We start from the raw sequence: 27,709 nt of genomic DNA, 5'->3' as shown, positions 1-27,709 counted from the left end.
TTGCAAATTTGAAATATTCTTTTTAAATCGTACCATTTCTGCAAACAAAATTACTTACCTGCTTTTGATAAGGACCCCAGTCCTGGGTCTAGGCACCCAGTCCTGGATTACTAAAGTAACGATAAAGTACTCTACCTGCAATTTGAATTTCTTGCCATAGAGATCCATTGAATGTTTTCTTTGAAATATTTTTTAAGTGCTAACTTTTGAAATAGCTAAATATTATTTAAAAATCATTACAGTTATTAAGTCGACTTTCATCACTTGATTCTGAATACTGACCCAAGGCTGGTTCTAGGAGCCAGACCTGGAATTCCAAAAGTAATCTGAAAAGTAATTTATTACAAATAACCTGAATTTACCATTGAGCTCAGTGCATTGTTATGTTTAGGAAATAGGATTGTTTATTGCAAGCAACTGTGACTGTTTACACAAATTTATTGCTTAAGACAAAAGTATTTATATCCAACCTCTCATTCTGAGAAAGTATATTTTTACCCCCTTTGTGGTTCTAAAAATAAAACAAGCATATATTTTATATATATATATAAACCATTGGCCTAGAGTTCAGTTATTGAGTGTGTGAAACCATTTGCTGACTGAGTGTGTACAATAAATGCTTTACACTGTCCTCTGGTACTGCCTTACTGCTCGACCAAGCTACCACTTTTGAGAGTAAGGTCATACCTAACTTTGACCTCTATCAGCCTCTGGGGGACTGTGGACTCTGTACACGCTGTACCTATTAGGGAACAGTATATACAGAGCCACTTTCTCACAGCCCCCGACCGGAGTGGGATGGTCTGGAGGGAACGGGGGGGAAGTCATTGGGTAGGCGGTGTGGCAGAGCGGGCGGTATTTGTTTTGCCTCTGCCTTTATTATTATTGCCTCTATAGCCGCCTCTTTGATAACCCCTTGTGAAGGTGGACTGAGGAGGGGATTTGTAGGACGTGGATGCGCTATCTGAGGAGTAGCCTCTGCCCGTGCCCCGAAAGGAAGAGCGGCGAAAGGAGCGCCTAGGAGTGTGTGACTGTAGGGCTCCCATGGATTTCGCCGTATCAGTGTCTTTTTTCATCCTCGAGGGCCTCATCAACCTTTGGACCAAATAAATGTTGTTGATCAAATGGGTGGTTTAAAATGGAGGCTTGTACCTCAGGTTTAAAACCTGAAACTCTTAGCCAGGCGTGGCGACGGAGGACGACACTGGTGTTTATGGCCCTGGAGGCTGTGTCTGCCGCGTCTAGGGCACAGCGTATAGAGGTATTAGTTATGGTTTTCCCCTCTTGAATCCATTCATTAGCCCTATTTTTGCATTTTTCAGGGAGATGGTGCATGATGGTTTCTAGCTCATCATAATGCGCTCCGTCATATCTGGCCAATAGCCCTTAAGTGTTGGCGATACGCCATATATTGGGAGCTTGTGACGCAGTGCGCTTCCCTGACGCGTCTAGGAGCTTGGACTCCGTCAGGTGGTGGTGCTTCGCCTGACGCCGGAGGATTTGATCTCTTCCTAGCTGTAGATCCCACTAAGGAATCCAGTGGTGCAGGGCCTTTAATGTAGGCAGGATCTGAGGAGGCGGCTTTATATTTTTTCCTCTATATGTGGGTTTAGGACCCTAGCCCTGACTGGGTCTTTAAAAACCTCTGGTGCATGTTTGATTACCCCTTTTAGCATAGGTAGTATAGCAGTAGACCTATGTGCAGTATCGAAGGTGTCTAGGAGGAAATCTTCCTCTACTGGGTCAGTATGTAGTTCTACCCCGTGATAATGTGCCGCCCTCTGTAGTAGGTGGTGAAAACCTAACGAGTCTTCTGGTGGGGATGGCCTGGATGGATAAAGGTCATCCTGTGGGACATCTGGATTGTTATAATCATCCCATGGGTCTGGGGATCCAGTAGGGGTGGGGTCTTGTGGCACATCTGCTGGATCGTAGTAAAGGTCTCCTTGATCATCATGGTCTGGAGACTGGGTCGGAGAGCCATGAGGCAGGGGTGGAGAAGGTGGAGGGGGCGGAGGTGGAGAGGGTGGAGGAGGTGGGGAAGGCACTCAAAGGGGAGGTAGCACAGTCCTTCCTCTTTGGAGGTGAAGCTGGTTTGTCCAAATGTCTCTTTTTTGAAGATAGTGTCAAATGTCCAGTTTTTGGATCCTTGGTAAGTGTCTTTTGCAGAGGATCCGGTGTGAATAGTTCTTGAGACACTGGTTGTTCGGTCAGCGCCGAGGTTTTCGGGGCCGACGGCTTTTTAGGCTTGTCTGTGCCGTGCTTTTTGGAACCTCCGATTTTTTGTTCGGTGCCGAGAGAGGCTTCGGCACGGGAGTGTCGGCGCCGAGGGCCTTATGATATTTGGTCGGCACAGAGAGGCCGGGTTTTGACACCAAGGGCTTTGGTGCTGAGCTCGGTATGGAGGTGGAGGCCGATTTTTTTCTTCGGTTCCGAAGGGTGTTTTTCGGCACCGCTGGTAGGCTGGCTCGAGCCCGAGCTGCCGGAAGGCTTATTAGGCTTCTTTACAGGGCCCGAAGGTGGGGTGTTAGAAGCAGTGTCCTTGGTCTTGCCTAGGCTCGAAGGCCTGACCGAAGCCTTTTTGGGTGTCAGCGCGGGTGTGGGAGGGGGTATAGTACTCACGACTCTCTGCGCCGGGGTGATGTCCTCCACACCTGAGTCATCGGCTTCGGAAGCACTGACGAGGTCGTCGTCGTCTTCTTCGGTGTGCTGCTGTCCTGGAGCTTCGACGTCGTCCCCGAAGATGTCGACTGGAGCGGAGGTTGAGGAGGGCGCCATGTTGCGTCTGGCCCTTCGATCTCGAATAGTCTTTTTCGATCTAAAAGACTTGCAGGCTGGACAGTCTCGAGCCTCGTGTTCAGGGGAGAGGCAGAGGTTGCACACCTCATGAAGATCGGTGTGGGGGAATTTGGACCCACATCGAGGGCACTTCTTGAAGGGAGTTCTTTCCATCAGCCGAGACCGGAGCCGGGATAGGCCCGAAGGCCGCCGTCGACAACTGGAATCGAAGAAGTGCCGAAGAGAAGGTGATTAAGATGATTTGTTATCTGAAGAATCTCGAACGAGGATTTTGCGTCGATCGTTGAACTGGAAAAGTTCGGAACCGGAGCGCGAAGTATTACATCCGAGCCCGATGGCGGAAAAAAAACAATCTGAGGATGGAGCCGAAGCCCATGCGCAATACGAACCAAAGGAGGAGTCACCGACCTCGTGACTTCCAAAGACTTTCCAAGAGGGAAAACAAACTGCAAACATCCGGGCCCAACACCAGATGGCGATCTATGCAAAAGTGTGTAATCTGCAGCTCATATGCCTCAAACAGCTACTTTCCATGTAAGGAACTGCAGTTCGCATTTGTGTAGAGGTTCAAATAGAGGGCCCATGAGCCTAGTAAGGACAACGTTTAAATTCCACACCGGAGAGGGTGGGATTGTGGGAGGAATTATCCTTTTAAGGCCTTCCATAAACGCTTTGATAGCAGGTACCCTAAACAATCACAAATGCTGTCTGTTTTGTAGGTAAGCAGCAAGGGCAGCAAGATGTAGTCTTATGGATGTATATGCCAGATTACATATTTGTAGATGCAGTAAATAGCAAATAATGTTTTGAATTGAAGCATCTACTGGGTCAATTTTGTTGTTATTGCAGTATATGACAAATCTTTTCCATTTGGCTGCATAGCAAGCTCTAGAAGTAGGGCGTCTAGCTTCTTTAATAATGTTCATACAATCAGGTGGCAGGTTGAGGTAACCGAACTCTAGGACTTCAGGAGCCAGATTGCTAGGTTTAGTTGAGCTAGATCTGGATGCCTTATCTCTCCCTAGTTCTGTGGAAGAAGCTTTGGGGAGAGCTGTAGTTTTTGGTGTGGAACTACTGAGAGTTCCAGGAGTGTTGTGAACCATTGTTGCCGGGCCCATGTTGGAGCAACCAGGATCATCTTAAGAGACTGTTTGAGCTTGCGCACTGCTAATGGAATGAGCAGGAGTGGCGGAAACGTGTGCGCAAATCTGCCTGACCAGTTCATCAATATCCCATTGCCCTTGGACAATGGGTGTGGACACCTGGCAGCGAAGGTTGGGCATTTTGCGTTTGCATGCGTGGCGAACAGATCTATGTCTGGGTGGCCCCATATCTGACAAAACGGAAGAAGAACTTGTGGCTAGAGTTCCCATTCGTTGATATGCTGTGTCTGACGACTGAGCAGATCCAAAATCTGATTGTGTACCCCTGGAAGATGTTCTGCTAGAAGGTATATCTTTTGTGTGATGGCCCATTCCCATATGCTTTGCGCTAGTTGAGAGAGCTGCAAAGAATGTGTTCCTCCTTGTTTTTGTATATAATACATTGCTGTCATATTGTCTGTGCGGACAAGGACAGTTTTGTTGATGAGATGTGTTTGGAATGATTTTAATGCTAGAAAGATTGCCAGTAACTCCAGGTGATGGATGGGGAGAACTTTTTGCTGAGGGGTCCACATGCCCTGAATTGTATGGTTTAGGAGATGGGCTCCCCAGCCGGTGAGCGATCCGTCCGCTGTTAGCACTATCTGTGGAAGTGGGTCTAGGAACGGCCACCCTATGAAAAGGTTTTGTGTGTTCCACCACTGCAGAGAGCGATGTGTGCGGCTGTCCACCAACACCAGATCTGAAAGTTGACCTTGAGCCTGGTTCCACTGACATGCTAAACATACTTGTAAAGGGCGCATCTGAAGCCTTGCATGAGGTACTATGAAAATGCAAGAGGCCATCATTCCTATTAGCTGCATAAACACTTGAGCTGGTAGTGAGTGTTGGGGCTGAAATCTTGTTATGAGGGTTTGCATACTGGCTATTCTGACTGGATTGGGGTATGCAAGGGCTTTGGAAGTGTCTATTGTGGCACCTAGGTACTGAGGTATGTGGGACAGCTGAAAATGTGATTTGGTGAGGTTTATTTGGGAACCCCAAGTTGTGGAGTAGCTCAATTGTTTGGGGAGTGTGGTGAACACACTGGCTGTATGACTTGGCTTTGATCAGCCAGTCGTCCAGGTATGGAAACACATGAATTTGTTGTCTTCGCAAGTGGGCAGCTACTACTGCCAGCCTCTTTGTGAAGACTCTGGGTGCTGTGGTCACTCCAAATGAGAGGACCTTGAATTGATAGTGCTGATCGTCCACTATAAACCTTAGATATTTCCTGTGAGCAGGGTGTATAAGAATATGGAAGTAGGCGTCCTTGAGTTCAAGAGTGGCAAGGAAATCGCCTTGTTGTAGCAGTGGGAGGACCTGTTGAAGGGTGACCATGTGAAAGTGGTCTGATTGTATGTAGATATTCAGAGGTCTGAGGTCCAGTATTGGTCTGAGAGTACCGTCTTTTTTCGGGATGAGAAAGCAAAGGGAGTAAACCCCTGTGCCTTGATGCTGGAGGGGAACTGGTTCTATTGCATGCTTCTGAAGAAGTGAGAGAACTTCCTGTTTGAGGAGCATTACATGTTCAGAAGACATTGGACACTGTTTGGGCGGTATGGTTGGGGGAGTTGCGGTAAGTTCCAGACAGTAACCATACTGGATAATTTGTCTTACCTACCTGTCTGTAGTGATGGAGTAGGTAGGAACTGTGAGTCTTCCTCCCACTGGAGTGGAATGGCCTGGAGGGAGCGGAGGGAAATCATTGGCAGTAGGGGAGGTTCGATTGTTACCTTGGCCTCTACCCTTGTTGTTATTTCCTCTGTACCCACCTCTAAAATATCCCTTGTTGGGGGATGTTTGAGTGGGACTCTTGTAAAAGGAGGAAGTAGTGTCTGCTAATGTTTTTGGATGCGCCCCTATAAAAGGAGCGACAAAATGAACCTCCTGTTTGAGATTGTAATGCTCCCATAGATTTTGCAGTGTCTATCTTTTTTCATTTTCTCCAAAGCTGTATCCACAGCTGGGCCAAAGAGGTGTTCTTTGTCGAATGGCTGATCTAAGATAGTGGTTTGCACTTCTTGTTTAAAAACAGAAATGCGCAACCATGCATGCCTGCGCAGTAAGACACCGTGTGAGAAAGTGCCATCTTTCTTGCATGGTATGCCCCTACTTTTTGCTGAATTGCTGAATGTACTTTGACTGAGTGTGCCCTGGACTCCTGCCAATCAGGTGCCCAGGGCCTTTGTTCCTTTCCTAAAACACACAAAACCCAAATTGGCAAACCCTGGCCACATGTCAGCCCCCGGTAAATGGTACCCTAGGTACCCAGGGCCTTGTGACCAGGGAAGGCTTCTAAGGGCTGCAGCGCTCATTGTGCCACCCTTAGAGGCCATGCACCCTTAAACACACACACACACACACTGCCTTTGCAGGCTGGGTGTCTGGGTGCAAGACAAAACAAAGTCGACATGGCACACATCCCTGTGTGCCATGCCCATCACCTACACTGCCATGGCATACATCAGCCACATTATGTGCCTTATGCCAATGGTGTGGGCACAGAAGCAGGAGCCCTGTGTCCCTACAGTACCCAGGTCCATTCCTGAGCACTGTAAGTGCAGTGCTGCAATTTAAGAGTACATGGTGCTGAGAGATAGTCAAACACGAACTCCACAGCACCATAAAGGCAGCACTGAAGACTGAGAAGTTTGGTATCAAACTTCTCAGCACATTAAACCCACACTGATGCCAGTGTGGGATTTAATGTACCAAGCACCCCAGAGGGCATCTTAGAGATGCCCCCTTAAACCTAACCTACAATCCACGTCTGCTCTGAGGCTGCCTAGGCTGCCACACAGCAGACATGTTGCTGGACCCCTGGGTGGGAGAGCCCCTGCTCTCCTGGGCCTGCAACAATGCACATCCTGGGCGAGGTGCTAAATCTCCTCCCCCAGGATGGGCAGGGGGAAGCTTCAAAGGCATGCTGCCTCTGTGAGCTTCCCCAGGCCACTGCAACCCCCCACTCTGGCGGGAAGCTTGGCCGGAAACCCCCATAAGGACAGGGGATGTGCCAGCCTGCCAACCCCACCCCTCAGGTGGGGGAGGCGAGGTGAAGCACATCTCCGGGCTCTTGCCATCTTGAAGATGGGAAGCCCTACCCTATCAGGACTAGGCTACTGCCCCCCTCCCACAGGAGAGAGGCAGGATAGGGGGTGTACCCACCCCAGGACAGAGACCCATTGGTCCCTGCCCTTCACCTACCTGTAACGCCCCTAAATCTAGTATTTAGGGGTACCCTGAACCTTCCTTCCCCAGAATCCAGATTCCAAAATACAAGAAAGAGCAAGAAGAAAGAAGACCTGCCCTGCAGCTGCTAAGAAGAGGAAGACACCAACTGCTTTGGCCCCCGCCCTACCAGCCTGTCGACCCTCGAACCTGCTCCAACCTGGCATCTCTTGTGGCCAGCAACCTCACAAACCCCGGAGGACCTGGCTACCTTTTGGCTCTAAGCCCCTGAGACTCCCCTGAGTAGAGGCTCTACTTGAAACCTACCTCTAATCCCTGGCAGCAGCCTAGAACCGCGAACCCAGCACACTCTGCACCAGCCAAGCCTGGCCAGTGCCGGAGTGAACAAAGACCACGAGGACGACCCCACGGCGACTGTGACCCCGAGTCCGGCACTCAAGGACCTCCCTCAACACTCCTGAAGAAGCCTGCAGCCTCAGAACAAGGTGCCCCCCCCTACCGCGATCAACAGAGGGTAAGATTTCCAGACACCAAAAGGCACCCCTGCACGCGGCGCACCGCGGCCCCCTGTGCCCAATCCCGGGGTACCTACATATCATCCAACTACCCAACTTACCTTTTGAAGTGGTGGTGGCACCTGAAGAATCCTCGTCCCCGAGCTTGCAGTCTTTTTCTAAACCCGAGATTTCCCATTGAAATCAATTGAGCGCCCGAAGGCTCAAAAGCACCCTGCACCCAGCCGGCCGTGTGGCCCTGGCAGTGCAAACTCTACACCTACCTACTTACCCACTTGCCCTGAGTAAGTGACCAGGAGCCCAACTCCCACAGCCGCGTGGCTTGCTAGTCAGCAGCCACCAACCAAGGCCCCCCTATCCCTCATAGGATAACATTGGGCCTAACTCTCTCTGCACCCGGCCGCCCTAGTCGCTGAGGGTGAACCAACTGTACCTACCTGACCCTGGGGAACCCCCTGAGTCTATGCCCAGAACCTCAACTCTGCCAGTCGAGTACTTGCCTTTAAACCGATAACTATTTTCTTCATAGGGTAACATTGACTGGCTTTATCCTGAAATTTCTTCTAAGTGTGGACTTTTCAAATCTTAAAATATTCACAGAAAAAATCAGCCGAGAAACGAAAACGAAAATACTCACCTGCTCTTAGGTGAGCTCCCAGTGCTGGATCTAGGTGCCCAGCACTGACTCTGAAAAATACTTACAACTGTACTTACCAGTTGTGAGAAAGCGGCTCTGAATATACTGTTCCCAAATAGGTACAGGGTGTACAGAGTCCACAGTCCCCAAGGGTTTGACAGAGGCTAAAGTTAGATATAACCTTACTCTCTAAAGTGGTAGCTTGGTCGAGCAGTAAGGCAGCATCAGAGGACAGTGTAAAGCATTTGTTGTACACACTCATTCAGCAAATGGTCTCACACACTCAATAACTGAACTCTAGGCCAATGGTTTATATATAAAAAAATATATGCTTGTTTTATTTTAGAACCAACAATTGGAATTAAAATATACTTTCTCAGAATGGGATGCTTTATATAAATACTTTTGCAATATGCAATTGACTTTTGTAAACAGTTACAAGTGGTTGCAATAGGCAACACTATTTTAAACACAACAATGCACTTTCTCACACACTGGTGTTGACATATTTAGATGTGGTGTCTGCTGCATCGAGGGCACATTTGATGGATGCATTTGTAATTAATTTGCCCTCCTGGACCAGATCGTTGGCCTTGGCTTTGTATTGGTCAGGTAAATGTTGAATAAGATCTTCAAGCTCATCATAGTGAGCCCGGTCATATCTGGCAAGCAGTGCTTGTGCATGAGCTATTCTCCAGTGATTGGCTGCTTGGGAGGCAACTTGTTTGCCTGATGCATCTAACAGTTTAGACTCTTTGTCTGGAGGTGGGGCATCACCAGAGGTTTGGGAATTAGCACGTTTTCTTGCATTGGAGACTACCAAATAATCTAAAGGGAGTTGTCCTTTAATGTAAATTGGATCATTAGGGGCAGGCTTATACTTTTTAACAATCAGTGGATTGAGAATCCTGGTCCTGACAGGGTCTTTAAACATGTCTGGTGCATGTTAAATGACACCTTTGAGCATGGGCAATGTATGTATTGTTTTTGTGATTGAGCAAATGTATCTAGTAGGAAGTCTTCGTCCATGGGGTCTGAATATAGTTCAACGCCATGATATTGCGCAGCTCTATTAATGAGCTGACTAAACCCTATATTGTCATCTGGGGGGTATGGTCTAGATGGGTATACATCTGGATCAGGAAGGTCTGGAGGATCTGTGGGATTGTTTTAATCTTCCCATGTATCCTGTAGTGTAGTAGTGTCATCAGGGTTATCTAAAGGATCCTTATCGTGCCAACCCCGTCCCCTAGATCATCCTCATCCTGTGGTGGTAAGGGCGAGTATAGAAAGAGTCTAGGAGTGTGTATAGGAGAGTTTGTAGGAGACTAAGGTTTAGTAGGAGGAATAGGAGAAGAGGGTCTTAGAGGTGAAGTTGTAAAGTCTCTTTTCTTCAAAGGTACCTCAAAGAGTGTGAGGTATCCGATTTCCTCTTCTTTGATGGGAAACTGACAATATGGCCTGTTTTAGGGTCCACATATAATGTGTTGTGTTTCGGATCAATAGGATCTGGTTGAAAAAAGTTTTTCTTGCTTGTTGTCTCCTTTCGGTGCAGATTTTTTGGGTTCTGAACGTGGTTTTTATTTGGGCTCTGGAGCCATAGGAGGGGTCTTGTGCTCCTTTGGCTTCGATGTAGAGTCGGAAATCTTCTTCGGATCCGAAGGTTTTCGGTGTTTGTTCAGTTCCGAGGCCTTATGGTCTTTCGGTGCCGAAGGGTTTGATACAGAGGACTTTTTGGGCATAACAGGAATAGAGTGTATCCCTGATTTCGGTACCGAAGGTGTTTTATGGGTACTAATGCGGCTTGCTCGGTCCAGAGCTGCCAGAAGGCTTTTCCTTTGTATTCGGAGCCGGGCCCGGAGGCGGGGCTTCTGAAGTTTTTCCTCAGTCTCGACTAAGGCCATCAGGCGAAGTTTTGACCAGAGACTTCTGTTTATCTGATGGGACAGGGGCATGGACGTTTGTATTCACTAGTTGACCTGGAGTGATGTGGTCATCAGAGTTGGAGTCATCAGCTTCAGGGACTATGTCAAGCTCCTCAGAATCCTCTGCCTCTGGAACATCGGGGCCTTCGTCGAAAATGTTGTGTGGCACCGGTGTAGCCTGATGAGCCATAACGTGTCGTCGAACCCGGTGATCACGGATAGTCTTTTTGGAGCAAAAAGATGTGCAGCCTGGCAACCTTTTCCTCGTATTCTGGTGAGAGGCAAAGGTTGTGGTGGTCACTGTGTGGAAATTTAGCTCCACACTGGGGGCATTTTGTAAATGGAGTCCTTTCCATTAGCCGTAGGGCCGAATGGTGCAGATAGGCCCAGCGGCCATCGCCGACGACCGGAATCTAGGATTTTGAGGGTAGCGCGTCGAAGGGCACGCAAACGAAACAATACCGTCGAGTAGTGACGGGTTGCGCGTCAAAAGGGTTGAAAAATGGTGCCGAACAGGAGCGCAGCAACTCACATCCGAACCCGATGGCAGAAAAAAACCAATCTAAAGATGAAGTCGATGCCCATGCGCACAATCGTCCAAAGGAGGAGTCACCTATCTCGTGATTACAAAGACTTCTTCCAAGACAACAACAAACTGCAAACATCCGAGCCCAACACCAGATGGCGATCTATGCACAAGTATGTATTCTGCAACTCATATGCCTCAAAGTTCTGAGGACAGCCTGACCAACTATGGCCTATCCTTCTGATCGGATGTTCACACAATGTTTGGTAAAAGTGTATGGAGTGGCCCAAGTGCAATTCTACATAAGTCTACTATGGATATGTATAAAGATGAGTCGTAGTCACAATCACCTTTTAAAGATCCTTTATTCTATCGACATCTCCAGCATCAAACCAGATCTTGCCCTGCTCTCCAAACTGCCCCCCCCCCCCACATACCAAGTGATGTCACTGTGGAATCCGCACTACCTCCTGGACAACACACTCAGTTCTGTAACTCAACACCATCTCCCCCCTTTAACATCAATAACATAACTTAACTTACAATAGAATCTTAAGCACAAGAGGATACATTTCCAAAATAGGTTTGTAGATTCTTCATACAGTTTACCATAAATTGGTCATTTCGAAATGTATCGATTTAGTACACTTTACATACACATCCATCTCTTGTTTGTTTTTACATACATTTCCTTAACTTCAGGTAGCACATCCTCCACAATTACTACATTGCATTTGACTTCTTGACCTTACATGGACAAAAATACTTGCTCTTACCCTTGCAAACTATTCCACCCTTCTGTATTACCACCCAGTCACTAGTTCGTACCCAGTTTTCTTACACTTTCTTTTATTGTAATAATCCTCAGTCTGTATCTGCACTTCTCTCACTCTTTACCTCTTCACAATCAACCCAAAAAATGCCCTTCTCACACAACCACACAGGATGTTTCTTCCTACCTGTCTGCCTTCCCTTCAAGGACACTTAACGGCGACACCCCAGTCACAGAATGAGGAGTCATTTTTCTCACCGCGTTCCCCCACGGAAGACCATTTACTAGAGAAAGATATATTTTATCCAGCACAAGACAATTAACCCTCTCTACTAACACACTGGCTTGAGTTCTAAAGAGCCACTTTTTCATGAGCAATCCCAATTCTGATAAGATAGATCGTAAAATTTCCTAGATCCAAACTGCACCCTATTGTCAGACACTATAGTCTTTGGTACTCCTTCCTCAACAAAGACGTCCTAAAAAATCTGGGCAACATTAGTCGTGCTCATCTGTTCCATACTTTTCACCGCCAACCATCTCATATGGTAGTCTAGATGTACAAAAATATATTTGTCTCTTGACCCCAACCTTACCACAAGGCCAATAAAATCAATTGCTAATCTTTCCCGTGGTTTCTCAGGAAAACGAGCACATCCCAATGGAGCTTTACTCACAATCTTAGCCTCGTCACTGTTGGCACACGCATAACAATTCTTCCCAATCCAGTCAATGTCTTTGTCCAAACCAGGCCACTAAAACGACTGTCTCACTCTCCTCCGTCATATTGCGCCTAGGATATCCCTTGTGTGCAATAGCAATGATAAGACTGCAGACATGACAAGGAAGTACGATTTGTTTTCTACTCACCAATTTGCCTTCATTTATACTCAATTCCTCTTTCAATTTAAGAAATTTAGTCAACTCCTTATTTAAAACTCTCTCATCACCCCATCCCTGCACAAATTTTCATTCCATTTCTTTCATCACAGTCATTTTCACTCACAGGAACCCACTCATCATTACTCAAAGCCATTTCACCATCTCCCTTGCTCACACCGTCACTGCACACTTAATCAATACTTTTTGCTTCACTTACTGGCATCCTTGACAAGGAGTTTGCAATCACAGGTTTACTTCCCTTTAAATATTCCACGGGAAAGTTGTAGTCCAATACTAAGAAAATCCACTTAGAAATTCGTGGAGAAGCACCTTATTCCAATCCTCTTGCACCTTTAATTAAATATGTTAGGGTTTTGTAATCAGTTCCGACCTTAAAAGGCAAACCCCATACGTAGAGTCTAAAACAACTGATTTCCTATCAGCAAGCCAGGACCTTCCTTTCTATAGCAGAATATGCACTCTACACTCCTTGAAATCTTCTAAGTGCAAAACCTATGAACAGTTTCTTATCCATTTACATTAATACGGACCCCAATCTCCACACAGCTAACTTCAGAGATGAAGTAGGTTTTACCCGATTCCTCAAAGTCTCCCAGTGTAGATGCCTGAATTATTCTCTCCTTGACCATCTCAAAAGCCTTGTCACATTCCTCACTCGAAACAAATACAGCATTTTTCGTAATAATTAGCCTTAAAAGTTCTACCATTTGAGTTAAGTTCTTCACATACTTAACGCAATATTCAACGAGGCCAAGGAATGATTTAAATTCAACCTTGTTGGAAGGTTTAGGTGCCATCTTAATTTTCATTACAATCTTCCTCTCTGGTCCGATAACTTTAGCAGTTCTCGTGTCCTTCACAACTGGCCCTTCCCTTTCTTAATCAAAACCTGTTTTTCAGCCGTCTCATCACCTCTTCAAATATCTTGTATCCCCACACACACTTTCAACAATAAGAATGTTGTCTTGAAAACAAAACACTAGTTTCATGTCCCCAAAAATATTCTTTATTACACTGGAACACTGTAGAAGCCAGCCCAAACAACATTCTTATGCAACAAAAAGCACCGAAGGGCGTCACAAATTATGTTAAGTGCCTTGCATCTTCACGCAAATTGACTTGGCGATAGGCGTGTCTAGTACACTGAAGACACATCCACCACCCATAGTTGCCAACATCTCTGATATGTTAGCAAGGGGTTGCCTGTCCATACATATATTTCTACTTAAATCATGCAAGTCGATTCATAATCAAATTCTGACCCCCCCATACTTTGTTGCTACCGCCACCGATGCCAACCACTCTGAAGCCTTAATGGGGTCTATTATTTCCTGACTTGACTTAAGTTGTCTAGCTCCTAACATAATGGCACTTTCATCACATTAAAAATATTCCTCCCCTGTGAACTACTGGTTTAGCATGCTGTTTTAATATTATTCTGTGAGAAATAAGCTCAATTCTTCATAAATACACAGGGATATTCTACTACAACATACTCCTCATGACATTCTGCCACAACAATGTTCACTCTGTCACCATCACTGGTTCTTTGGCATTTGAGTTTATGATAATATTAAAGTCTTTCTGATGATGCCACCCAAATAAGCCGACCCATAGTTGGTCAAATACGCTTGCATCTTCACAGCTTTACTCTTAAACTTAATAGTCATCCATCTCAGGCCTAAAATTGCTATTCTTTTGCCAGCATATCCCAAAGACCTGATACTTGACTCGCTCAGTGGTGGATAACTGCTTCGTGACCAATTTTACTCACGTTTTACTTGAAAGAGGCGTACATACACTCCCGAATCTATCAGTACTCTTGTCTATACCTTATCTATGGATACATCGCAGTGAGGTTTTTCCACTCGGTCTTAATTTCCGCTTTCATCCATGTTGTCTCCAACACCATTGTACTTGCCTTTCTTGCTCCTATCACACAACCAGGCATTTCATCAATCGTCAAGACTATCTTCTGTATGGTCTCATGCTTTTGCTAGCAATTTTCTTTTTGAACACTTTTGCAAAATGTTATCTTCCACAGTTCCTAAAAATTGCATTTGTTAATGCACAAGTTGCACTGGAGGCAATATGCCCTGGAGCACCACAGCAGAAATATTCTCTCTCTCAAGGAGTAACATCCTTCTAGTCACTCTTAGCTTTCACAAACACTTATTTTCATATTCTCCTTTTTCCTGTTAACTAAAACATCCACCAAATCCACTATTTCACTTTTACTGTTAGACTTACAATACATTTCTCGCACCCACATTGCCGTGTGTTCCATGCCTTTAGCTATTTTTATCGTCTTATCCCACATGGGGGTCTTTAAACGTTTTTCTTTTATTCTCTTATTGCTCTTACATCTTACAATTTGATCCCTTATCAAGGAATGTCAATTGTTCAAATCGACAGGATAAAGTTAATCCCCTCAACATAAGCCCCAATATCCTCATCAGTTCTCTACATTCTAGAGAAACATTTGTGGCGCTCTAGGCCAACAATGGCTTTTGGAATAAAATGCAAGTCTAAAATCTGCAAAGACATCTCATACAAAGGTTGGTTGTCCATCACCCATTCCTAGCAATATCTCTGTTAGATCCTCATATATTCTCATTTCTTCAACTCTCAAATGATGAATGGCTTGCCTACTAACAGGACCATATTTATCACCCCGCGACAAAGGTCAAAAACAATTTCTTCCACTGTTTCCAAGGCACTATGAGATCACCAGGAGTTGATAAGAATGATGGAGGAGACGCCATGCTTTGGTCAGTCATGTTACCTGAAATGGAAATTCTAAAATAATAACTTAAAATAAAAATTTTAAATAAGAATTTAATATAAGAAACTACAACAATCTAAAACAACAAACAGTGTTTCAGAATATGTACAATCTTCTTTTCTTCCAATTTGACAGTTGCCAAGGACTTTCCTCTAACTCCCAGAAAGAACCTCAATGCAGACTTAATAGTCCTTTTTCTGTTTCTCCCCCTTTTTTCTTTCAGCTCCCATAGTCCACGTCCCTTCCACAATTCCTGAGAGAAGGCAATTGAAGTAAAAGGATCCTGTGAAGAAAGCTCCATACTATGTATCATATGCTAGCACGCGGTGCTACATGCAGCTACCACAGCTCGGAACATGGAATCAGCCACCCAAGTCGATGAGCACCAATACGCCACAGTAGGCGCGTCTATAGCTCTTGCACATGTCGACACTATGAACAAGCATGTGACAGCTCCTCACAGAAGCATGAGCTAGCAAAGGTCTTGAGCCGGTTTCCTTTGTTCGAAGAACATTCGTGCAAAGGCCCTTCGCAACCGCCAGAGCTCGTGCAGAGTAACAAGCACACAAAGGATCCTCGCACTTGCTGGTATCGTTGGTCCATAGCTCAGTACTAATCGTGCACTAACAATGCACGCTGGGCTGCGATGACCCATAAATCAATGTCTTGCTTTAAGAAAACGCCCTCTTTTTGCATGGATTCCCCTGCTTTTTGCCAAACTGTTGATGTACTTTGAGTGTGCCCTGGGTTCCTGCCAACCAGGTACCCAGAAGCTTATATTATCTCTCCAAACTGCGTTGATACAAAACCCAATTGTCACTCTATGGCCACATGAAAGTCCCTTGTAAATGGTACCGTAGGTACCAAGGGCACTGAGGCCAGGGAAGGCCTCTAAGGGCTGCAGCACTTATTGTGCCACGCTTAGAGGCCCTGTACCTTTACATACACTTTAGGAAGCTGGCTGAGTGTACTATACCAAAGTGAGGTATAGTGTGCACAGAGTACAGTGGAACCCAAAAGGTAGGCAAAGGCAAAGTTAGATACAACCTTACTCTCTATTTGTGGTAGTGTGGTCGAGCAGTAAGGTAGTATCAGAGGACCGTGTAAAGCATTTGTTGTACACAGTCAGCAAATGATTTTACACACTCAAAGACTGAACTTCAGACCAATTGTTTTTGTATAACAATATTCTTAGTTATTTTATTTTCTAGTACCAAGCAAGCCTGGCACAGGTAAGTTGATAAATACTTTGCAGTAAATATTCAGTTTGAAATGCAATTGTAACTGTACTTTAAAATGGTTTACAGTTTGACTTAATTACTGGTGATGCAATTCTGTGAAATGCTGTACATTTACTTTGTATCGACTTTGCAATGAAAATTACAGGTATGTTACTTTTGAGATGACTTTTTCTACTCAGTGTGATATGCCTAGATATCACACTGGGACATTTCCTAGAGAAAAGGTAAGTAAGGAAAACGCTACTTACCAGTATGCATCTGTTCTTGAAATGTAGAGCTGCAGAATTATATACTTGTGCATAGATCGCCATCTGGTGTTGGGCTCGGATGTTTGCACTTTATTGTTGTATTGGTTGAAGTTCTTTGTAGTCACGAGATAGGTGGCTCCTCCTTAGGATGATAGTGTGCATGGGCATCGACTCCATCCTCAGATTGTTTTTCGCCATAAAGGGTGATGATGGAGTTTGTAAGAAACAGAAAGATGTCCATGTGTGATTTATCTAGGTAAGATAGCACTGCAACAGACAAAGGTACCCCGGGAGGCGGGTGGGCGTATAAAATTCTGCAGCTCTACATGCCAAGAACAGATGTATACTGGTAAGTAGCATTTTCCGTTCGAGGAATATGAGCTGCAGAATATATACTTGTGCATAGACTGTACAGCATTACTCTCCCTAGCGGTGTCCACCTGTATCCATTGCAGTGGTATGAAAAAGTGTCCTTGGTACCGCCTGGCCCACACTAGCCTGTTTAGCCTGCACATCTACACAATAGTGTTTTGTGAAAGTGTGCAGTGTAGATCATGTTGCTGCTTTACAAATGTCATATATGGAAATGTTTCCTAAGAATGCCATAGAAGCCCCTAGTTTGCGTGTGGAATGCGCTCTAGGGGGAATGGATAATGCACGCTTTGCTTTTTGTAGCATATCTGGATGCATTGAACGATCCACCAGGTAATTCCAGCTTTTGATATAGGATTGCCTTTGTGGTGGTGGTGAGAACTACAAAAAGTTTAGTTTTCCTGAAAGTTTTTGTCCTTTCAACGTAATAAAGGATAGCTCTTTTGGCGTCAAGCGTATGAAGAGCCCGTTCTGCTACTGAGTCTGGTTGAGGAAAAAAGACTGGTAGTTCAACAGACTGGTTAAGGTGGAAAGCAGATACCACTTTTGGTAAAAATGTAGGGTTTGTCCTAAGAACCACATTGTTGTGATGTATTTGTAAAAATGGTTCTTGTATGGTTAATGCCTGGAGTTCACTAACTCTTCTGAGAGATGTGATTGCCACAAGGAAAGCTACTTTCCATGTGAGAAATTGTAGCTCACATTTATGTAAAGGTTCAAATGGGGGACCCATGAGCCTGGTAAGGACAATGTTTAGATCCCATATTGGAGAGGGTGGAACCTGGGAGGAATTATTCTATTAAGGCCTTCCATGAATGCTTTAATGGCAGGTACCCTAAACAATGACAAGTGATGTCTGTTTTGTAGGTAAGCAGGTACGGCAGCAAGATGTAATCGTATAGATGTGAATGCCAGACTACATTTTTGTAGATGTAAGAGGAAGGTATATGCTACTCACCAGTATGCATCTGTTCTTGGCATGTAGAGCTGCAGATCTACACACTTTTGCATAGATCGCCATCTGGTGTTGGGCCCGGATGTTTGCAGTTTGTTTTTTCTCTTGGAAAGTCTTTGGAAGTCACGAGGTCGGTGACTCCTCCTTTGGATCGTATTGGGCATGGGCTTCGGCTCCATCCTCAGATTGTTTTTCGCCAGCAGGGAAAGATGGAGTGTAGTAACAACAGTGAAGAAACCCATGTGTGTTGTATCTGAATAAGATAAACTGGAACAGATTCAGGTAGCCGGGTGGGCGGGTGTAGATCTGCAGCTCTACATGCCAAGAACAGATGCATACTGGTAAGTAGCATATTCCGTTTGAGGCATATGAGCTGCAGATTACACACTTTTGCATAGACTATATAGCAGTTCCCAACCTTAGCGGCAACCACCGGTATCTGTTGCAGTGGTTTGAAATTGTGTTTTAAGTACAGCCTGGCCCACACTAGCTTGTTGCTTAGTTTGCACATCTACACAATAGTGTTTGGTGAAAGTGTGCGGTGTTTACCATGTAGCTGCTTTGCAGATATCATCTAATGGGATGTTCCTTAGAAATGCCATGGAAGCCCCTATCTTTCGTGTAGAATGGGCTTTAAGGGGAACGGAAAGCGTTCGTTTTGCTTTGTGGTAGCAAATCTGGATGCATTTTACAATCCACCTAGCTATCCCTGATTTTGAGATGGGGTTGCCCTTGTGTGGTGGAGAGAAAGAGACAAACAGTTGTTTGGTCTTTCGGAGAGGTTGTGTTCTCTCGATGTAGTAAAGTAAGGCTCGTTTGACATCTAGCGTGTGCAGATCCCTTTCTGCAACGGTCTGAAGTTTCGAGAAAAATACTGGTAATTCTACAGGTTGGTTTAGGTGAAAAGGGGAAATGACTTTAGGTAGGAATTTTGGGTTGGTACGGAGAACAACCTGGTTGTGGTGCATTTGAAGAAAAGGTTCTTGTATGGTAAGTGCTTGTATCTCACTGACCCTTCTAAGGGAAGTAATGGCTACAAGGAAAGCAGTTTTCCATATTAGGAATTGCAGTTCGCACTTATGCAAAGGTTCGAAGGGAGGCCCCCATCAGCCTTGTGAGAACGATATTTAAGTTCCACACAGGTGAGGGTGGTACTCTGGGGGTAATTATTCTTTTCAGGCCTTCCATGAAGGCTTTAATGGCAGGTACTCTGAAGAGTGATAGATGTTGCCTGTTTTGTAAGTAAGCTGCAATTGCTGCGAGGTGTAGACGAATGGACGTATAGGCTAGATTACACCTTTGTAGGTGGAGTAAGTAGCATATGATGTGTTGTATAGACACGTCCAGAGGATTGATGGTGTTATGGCAATAAACAACAAATCTTTTCCACTTGGCAGCGTAGCAGGCTCTAGTGGTAGGGCGTCTAGCTTCTCTGATGATGTTCATACAGTCAGGGGGAAGATTTAGGTACCCGAATTCTAGGATTTCAGGAGCCAGATCGCAAGGTTGAGCTGAGCTGGGTCCTGGTGTCTGATCTCTCCATGGTTCTGGGTTAGGAGGCATAGTGAGAGGTGTAGCTTTTGGTGTGGTACTACCGAGAGTTCCAGCAGCGTGGTGTACCACGGTTGTCTGGCCCACGTTGGAGCTACTAGGATTAGTGTGAGGGAGTGCTGTTACAGTTTTCGCACCACTAATGGAATGAGTCGAAGAGGCGGAAAAGCGTACGCAAATTTGCCTGACCAGTTCATCCATATCGCATTTCCTTTGGACAAAGGGTGTGGGTATCTGGTGGCGAAGCTTGGGCATTTTGTGTTTTCGTGGGTGGCGAAGAGGTCTATCTGCGGATGCCCCCACATTTGAAAGAACGGATGAAGAACCTGTGGGTGAAGTTCCCACTCGTGGATTTGTTGTGTGTCTGCTGAGCAGATCTGCCACGGTGTTTTGGACTCATGGGACATGTTGAGCTAGGAGAAAGTTTTTCTGGGGTATGGCCCATCTCCATATGCTCTGTGCTAATTGAGAGAGCTTTGGAGAGAGTGTGCCGCCTTGTTTTTGAATATAATACATGGCCGTCATGTTGTCTGTGCGAATGAGGACTGCCTTGCCTGAAATCTGTGTTTGAAAAGATTTCAGGGCCAGAAAGATTGCTAGTAACTCCAGATGGTTGATATGGAGTAACTTTTGTTGCGGCGTCCATTTGCCCTGCACTGCGAGGTGTAATAGATGAGCTGCCCAGCCGGAGAGAGATGCGTCCGTTGTTAGTATTATCTGGGGAACCGGGTCCAGGAACGGTCGACCTTTGGAAAGGTTTGTGGTGTTCCACCACTGCAGAGAGCGATGGGTGCGACCGTCTACCAACACCAGATCTGTCAGTTGACCCTGGGCCTGGTTCCATTGGCGCGTTAAGCACTCTTGGAGTGGACGCATCTGGAGTCTTGCGTGGGGCACTATAAAAATGCAAGAGGCCATCATCCCTATTAGTTGCATGAACACTCGTGCTGGAAGGGAGTGTTGAGGTATGAATTTTTGTCGCAAAGTCTGAATGCTTGCAATCCTGGCCGGATTGGGGTAGGCTATTGCTTTTGAGGTGTCTATGGTGGCATCAAGGTATTGTTTTATGTGGGATGGTGTTAGCTGGGACTTTGGGTGGTTCACCGTGAAGCCTAGTTGGTGAAGTAGTTGGATTGTGGTGGCGGTGAGGTGTACACATTGATTGTATGAAGTGGCTTTTATCAGCCAATCGTCCCAAGTATGGGAAGATGTGAATGTGCCGTCTTCTCAGGTGTGCCGCCACCACCGCTAGGCACTTGGTGAATACCCGTGGTGCTGTTGTGACTCCGAACAGGAGCACTTTGAATTGGTAGTGTTGTCTGTCCACTACAAATCTGAGGTACTTTCTGTGAGCATGGTGTACTGGAATGTGGAAGTATGCGTCTTTCAAGTCCAGTGTGGTGAGAGTCGTTCTGGGAGAGGAGCGGAAGTACCTGCTGAAGCGTTACCATGTGAAAATGGTCTGAGTGTATGTATGTGTTTAGGGGCCGGAGATCCAGAATAGGGCGTAGAGTCTCGTCCCTTTTTGGTATTAGAAAATATAGGGAGTAGACCCCCAAATTTTGTTGATTGACAGGAACGTGTTCTATTGCCTGTTTTTGTAGGAGGGAGATTACCTCCTGCTTTAGTAATGTTGAATGTTCTTGTGATATTGGGCATTGCCTGGGTGGAATGTTTGGGGGGGTAGATGTTAGTTCCAGGCAGTAACCTGACCGAATTATTTGGGTCACCCACTTGTCTGAGGTGATGGTCTCCCAGACATGAAGGAAATTTTGGAGTCTGCCCCCGACCGGAGTGGAATGGTCTGGGGGGGAGCAAGGGGGGGGGGGGGGGGTTTGTTTTGCCTCTGCCCTTGTTGTTGTTACCCCTGTAGCCGCCTCTTTGGTAACCTTTTGTAAAGGTGGTCTGAGTAGGGGACTTGTACGATGTGGACGCTGTGTCTGAGGAGTAGCCTCTGGATGCACTCCGAAAGGATGAGCGGCGAAAGGAGCATCTGGGAGGGTGAGACTGTAAGGCCCCCATGGATTTTGCGGTATCCGTGTCCTTTTTCATCTTTTCTAAGGCTTCATCCACCTTTGGCCCGAATAGATGTTCCTGGTCAAAGGGATGGTTAAGGATGGAGGCTTGTACTTCTGGTTTAAACCCAGATACCCTTAACCAAGCATGACGACGGAGAAGGACGCTGGTGTTAATGGCCCTGGAGGCTGTGTCTGCTGCATCTAGGGCACAACGTATAGAGGTGTTTGTGATTGTTTTACCCTCTTGAATTAACTCGTTGGCTCTACTTTTATATTTTTCAGGGAGATGGTGCATTACGCTTTCTAATTTGTCATAATGAGCCCTGTCATAGCTGGCCAGCAGTGCCTGAGTGTTTGCTATACACCATATGTTGGCGGCCTGGGATGCTGTGCGTTTGCCTGATGCATCTAGCAGTTTTGACTCCTTGTCAGGTGGTGGTGCATCACCCGACGCTTGTGAGTTTGCCCTTTTACGTGCCGTAGATACCACTAAGGAATCTAGTGGCACTGGTCCTCTGATGTAAGAGGGATCTGAGGGAGCAGGTTTGTATTTCTTTTCGATACGTGGGTTAAGGACCCTGGCTCTAACTGGGTCTTTAAAAACTTTTGACGCATGCTTTACCACCCCTTTGAGCATGGGCAGTATGGAGGTGGACCTAGGTGTAGTATCGAATGTGTCTAGGAGGAAATCTTCCTCCACAGGGTCATTATGCATGTCTACCCCGTGATAATGTGCTGCCCTTTGCAGAAGATGGTTAAACCCTAATGAATCTTCTGGTGGAGATGGTCTAGAAGGGTAAATTGTGGACGTTGGGGATATCTGGTATACTGTAATCGTCCCATGGATCTGGAGATCCTGTAGGGGTGGGGTCTTGTGGGACATCCCCTGTATCATCATATGGGTCCCCCTGATCATCATCGTCGTCTGGAGACGGAGTAGGAGAACGATGAGGTGGGGGTGGAGAGGGTGGAGGGGGTGGAGGTGGAGGTATTCTGAATGGAGAGGTGGCAGAGTCCTTCCTCTTTGGAGGTGGAGGCGGAGCAGCCTTCTCCAAATGTCTCTTCTTAGAAGCGAGTGTCAAATGTCCAGTTTTTGGATCCTTGGTGAGAGTTTTTTGCAAGGGATCCGGTGTAAATAGCTCTGGTGAGGTAATTTGGTCCGTCAGCCCTGAAGGCGTCGGGGCCGATGATTTTTTAGGTTTTTCCTTGCCGGTTTGATGTTTAGAACCCGGCTTGGGACCCTCCGGTCTCTTGGTCGGCGCCGAGATGGGCTTCGGCTTGGAAGTGTCGGTGCCAGTGGCCTTGTGTGGTTTGGTCGGCACCGAAGATGGCGTCGGTGCCGAAGGGCTGGGTTTCGACCCCAAGGGCTTCGGTGCGGAGCTCGGTGTCAAGGTGGAGGCTGGTTTCTTTTTCGGTGCCGAAGTGTGTTTCTCTGCACCGCTGGCAGGCTGGCTTGAGCCCGAGCCGCCGGAAGGCTTACTTGGCTTCTTCACCGGGCCCGAAGGTGGGGTGTGTGAAGGAGTGTCTCTGGTCTTGCCTAGGCCCGGAGGCAAAGGCGTGACCAAAGCCTTTTTGGGTGTCAGCGCGGGTGTGGGAGGGGGTAGATTGGTACTCACGACCCTCTGCGCCGGAGTGATGTCCTCCACATCTGACTCGTCGGCCTCGGAAGCGCTGACGAGGTCCTCTTCGGTACGATGATGTTCCGGATCGTCGATGTCATCTCCGAAGAGGTCGACTGGAATGGACATCGAGGAGTGTGCCATGTTCCTTCTGGCTCTTCGGTCCCGAATAGTCTTTTTGGATCGGAAAGACTTACAGGCTGTACAGTCTTGAGCCTCGTGTTCTGGGGAGAGGCAAAGGTTGCATACCTCATGAAGATCGGTGTGGGGAAATTTGGACCCACATCGAGGGCACTTTTTAAATGGAGTTCTTTCCATGAGCCGGGATCGGAGCCTGGGTAGGCCCGAAGGCCGCCGTCGACGACGACTGGAACCGAAGGTTTGTGCCGATGAGATGGCGCGTTGTTGAAGAGATAGTGATCGAAACAATACAGCGATTGGGGTGAGGATTGCGCGTCGATCGAACTGGAAGCTGTTCGGAATCGGAGCTTGAAGATTACATCCGAGCCCGATGGTGGGAAAAAAACAATCTGAGGATGGAGCCGAAGCCCATGCGCAATACGATCCAAAGGAGGAGTCACCGACCTCGTGACTTCCAAAGACTTTCCAAGAGAAAAAACAAACTGCAAACATCCGGGCCCAACACCAGATGGCGATCTATGCAAAAGTGTGTAATCTGCAGCTCATATGCCTCGAACACAATGTTTTGAATTGAAGCATCTAGTGGATTGATTGTGTTATTGCAGTAGATGACAAATCTTTTAGATTTAGCTGCATGGCATGCTCTAGTGGTAGGACGTGCAGCCTCCTTAATGACTTTCATAGAGTCTGGCGGGAGATTGAGGTAACCAAACTCAAACTTCAGGAGCCAGATCGCTAGGTTCAGTTGAGCTGGATGCCTTATCTTTCCATGGTTCTGCGTGAGAAGCTTTGGGGAAAGGTTCAACTTTTGATGTGGAACTTCTGAGAGTTCCAGCAAGGTTGTGAAAAATGGTAGCCGAACCCATATTGGAGCAACTAAGATCATTGTGAGAGACTGTGTTTTGAGCTTGCGCACCAATAATGGAATGAGCGGGAGAGGCGCAAAAGAGTACGCAAATCTGCCTGACCAGTTCATCCATATCTCATTGCCTTTGGACAATGGGTGTAGGTACCTGGAGGCGAAGCTTGGGCATTTTGTGTGTAAATGTGTGGCGAACAGATCTACGTCTGGGTGGCCCCACATTTGAAAAAACAGATGAAGAACTTGTGGATGAAGTTCCCATTCGTGGATGTGCTGTGTCTGACGACTGAACAGGTCCGCAATCTGATTATGTACCCCTGGAAGATGTTCTGCTAGAAAGTATATCTTTTGAGGAATGGCCCTTCTCCATATGCTTTGAGCTAGGAGTGTGTGCCCCCCCCCCCCCCCCCGTTTTTGTATATAGTACATTGCTGTGATATTATCCGTACGGAGGAGGCCAGCTTTGTGTATGCGATGTATTGAATATGCTACTTACCAGTATGCATCTGTTCTTGGCGTGTAGGGCTGCTGACATTCATATCTGTGCATAGATCGCCGCCTAGTGTTGGGTCCGGATGATTGCACATTGTTGTCCTGGAAGAGTCTTCGAAGTATCACGAGATAGGTGGCTCCTCCCCTGGACTACAGTGCGAATGGGCATCCTCTCCATCCTCAGATTGTTTTTCGCCATGGTGGCAGTGATGGAGTAGATACCGTAAGTGATGACCATGCTATACAGTAATTCTGAGTGCTGCAGCCGCTACAGGCGCCGGGGAGGAGGGTGGGCGATATAAATGTCAGCAGCCCTACATGCCAAGAACAGATGCATACTGGTAAGTAGCATATTCAGTTCGAGGCATGTGGGCTGCTGAATTCATATCTGTGCATAGATTATATAGCAGTCCCTCTATTAGCGGCGGCTGCCCGTGCCAGCTGCAGCAGTCTGAAAAAGGGTCTTGAGAACAGCCTGTCCTACAGCTGCCTGCTGTTTTGAATGTACATCTACACAGTAGTGTTTTGTAAATGTATGTATAGTGGACCATGTGGCTGCTCTACATATTTCCTCTAAAGGAATATTCCCTAGGAAAGCCATGGACGCCCCTAACTTTCGTGTTGAGTGGGCTCTGGGAGGAATCGTTAATGTGCGTTTAGCTTTTTTATAGCAAATTTGAATACATTTAACGATCCACCTGGCTATCCCTGCTTTGGAAATGGCGTTGCCCTTGTGTTGTGGAGAAAAGGCAACAAACAGTTGTTTTGTTTTCCTAAAATCCTGTGTTCTGTCTATATAGTACATGGAGGCTCTTTTTACATCTAGTGTATGGAGCATTCTCTCTGCGACATTTTCTGGATTTGGAAAGAAAACAGGCAGTTCAATAGTTTGATTCATGTGGAACTGCGATATCACTTTGGGCATGAATTTGGGGTTGGTACGTAGTACAACCCTGTTTGCGTGAACCTGTATGAATGGCTCTTGAATGGTTAGTGCCTGGAGTTCACTAACTCTTCTTAATGAAGTGATTGCCACTAAGAAAGCTACTTTCCAGGTGAGGAATTGAATCTCACATGAATGGAGAGGTTCAAAGGGTGGACCCATTAATCTGGTGAGGACCAAATTGAGGTTCCACACCGGTGCCGGTGGGTGTCTTGGGGGAATTACTCGTTTGAGTCCCTCCAAGAAGGCTTTGATGGCAGGCACTCTGAATAAAGAGAGGTGCCGCCTGTTTTGGAGATAGGCTGCTATCGCGGTTAAATGGATACGTATTGAGCTGTATGCCAGATTGGATCGGTATAGGTGTAGGAGGTAACAGATGATGTTTTGAATGGATGCGTCCAGCGGGTTAATGTCATTGTTGTTGCAGTAACTGACAAACCTTTTCCATTTAGCCGCATAGCAAGCTCTGGTAGTGGGTCTCCTGGCCTCCTTGATGATATCCATACAGTCAGGTGGCAGGTTTAGGTAGCCAAACTCTATGATTTCAGGAGCCAGATTGCCAGGTTCAGCTGCTGCGGATCTGGGTGCTGAATCTCGCCATGGTTCTGCGTTAAAAGTGCGGGTGTGATCCGCAGCCTTTGATGCGGCACCACGGAAAGTTCTAGAAAGTTGGTGTACCATGGTTGGCGCGCCCATGTGGGAGCAACTAGGATGAGTGTTAGTGAGTGTCGCAGTTTGCGTGCCACTAGAGGAATTAGTGGCGCTGGGGGAAAAGCGTACGCAAATCTGCCGGACCAGTTAATCCATATCGCATTGCCCTGTGACTGTGGATGTGGGAACCTGGCGGCAAAGCTTTGGCATTTTGCGTTTTCGTTTGTGGCGAATAGGTCTATCTCTGGATGACCCCACTGTTGGAAGTACGGTTGGCGAACTGACGGATGTAGCTCCCACTCATGCATCTGGTGGCTGTGTCTGCTGAGCAGATCCGCCATCTGGTTGTCCTTCCCGGGGAGGTGTTCCGCCATGAGGAATATGTTCCTCTGAATGGCCCACTTCCACATGCTCTGAGCCAGATGAGACAACTGTGGAGAGTGTGTTCCTCCCTGCTTCTGTATGTAGTACATGGCAGTCATGTTGTCCGTCCGGATCAACACGACTTTGTTGCACAAGTGTACTTTGAATGCCTTCATGGCTAGGAAGATTGCCATCAGTTCCAGAACGTTGATGTGCATCTTCTTTTGTTGCGTTGTCCATAGTCCCTGCACTGTGTAAGTGAGTAATGGGCTCCCCAACCCTGGAGAGAGGCGTCCGCTGTCAGTATTATTTGTGGGACAGGCTCTTGGAACCGTCGGCCCTTGCAAAGGTTTTGTGGATTCCACCAATGCAGAGAGTTGTATGCCCGACCGCTCACCAACACTAGGTCTTTTAATTGCCCGTGAGCCTGATTCCATTGACGTGCCAAGCACTCCTGAAGCGGGCGCATATGTAGTCTCGCATGCGCGACTATGAAAATGCAGGAGGCCATCATGCCTATCAACTGCATGAACACTCGCGCAGGAAGGGAGTGTTGAGGTTTGAACTTTGAAATCAGCAGTTGTATGCTGTTGATCCTCACTAAATTTGGCTAAGCTGTGGCTGCCAGAGTGTTTATGGTCACGCCCAGGTACTGTCGTACGTGTGCGGGTTGGAGATGTGATTTTGGGTAATTTTGTGAGAATCCCAGACTGTGAAGAAGGTGAATGGTGAGGGACATGTGGCTGGCACATTGCTGGGCTGACTTTGCCTGAACAAGCCAGTCGTCCAGGTAAGGGAAGACGTGAATGTGTTGTCTCCGTAGATGTACCGCCACTGTTGCTAGGCACTTGGTAAAGACCCTGGGTGCTGTTGTTACTCCGAAGGGGAGAACTTTGAACTGATAGTGATGGCCTTGAATAGTGAACCGGAGATATTTTCTGTGTGAAGGGTGTATGGGTATGTGGAAATACGCATCTTTTAGGTCCAGTGTGGCTAGGAAGTCTCCCTGACTGAGTAGCGGGAGAACCTGCTGTAGGGTGAGCATATGGAAATGCTC

The 27,709-nt window shown here is 46.7% G+C and overlaps 1 protein-coding gene across 12 annotated transcripts in view; it reads right to left on the bottom strand.

The window, feature by feature from the left end:
- Positions 1-27,709, bottom strand: part of WAC (WW domain containing adaptor with coiled-coil) — a 600,841-nt gene that overhangs the window by 191,289 nt on the left and 381,843 nt on the right. The window contains exon 13 of one of the 12 annotated variants that reach the window (XM_085631783.1): positions 11,083-15,196. The exons of 9 other annotated variants lie outside the window; for them this stretch is intronic. In XM_085631783.1, the coding sequence (XP_085487909.1) occupies positions 15,193-15,196 (4 nt within the window). In that variant the 3' untranslated portion in view covers positions 11,083-15,192. Of the gene's footprint in view, positions 1-11,082; positions 15,197-27,709 lie in introns of those variants that run through there. 2 more of the 12 variants (XM_085631784.1, XR_014970124.1) reach the window with 2 other exon arrangements.

This window comes from Triturus cristatus, chromosome 10 (genome assembly GCF_964204655.1).
Source record: "Triturus cristatus chromosome 10, aTriCri1.1, whole genome shotgun sequence".
NCBI classification, from domain to species: domain Eukaryota; kingdom Metazoa; phylum Chordata; class Amphibia; order Caudata; family Salamandridae; genus Triturus; species Triturus cristatus.
The sequence above is the reverse complement of the archived record's forward strand: the minus strand, read 5'-3'. Positions and strand labels throughout refer to the sequence as shown.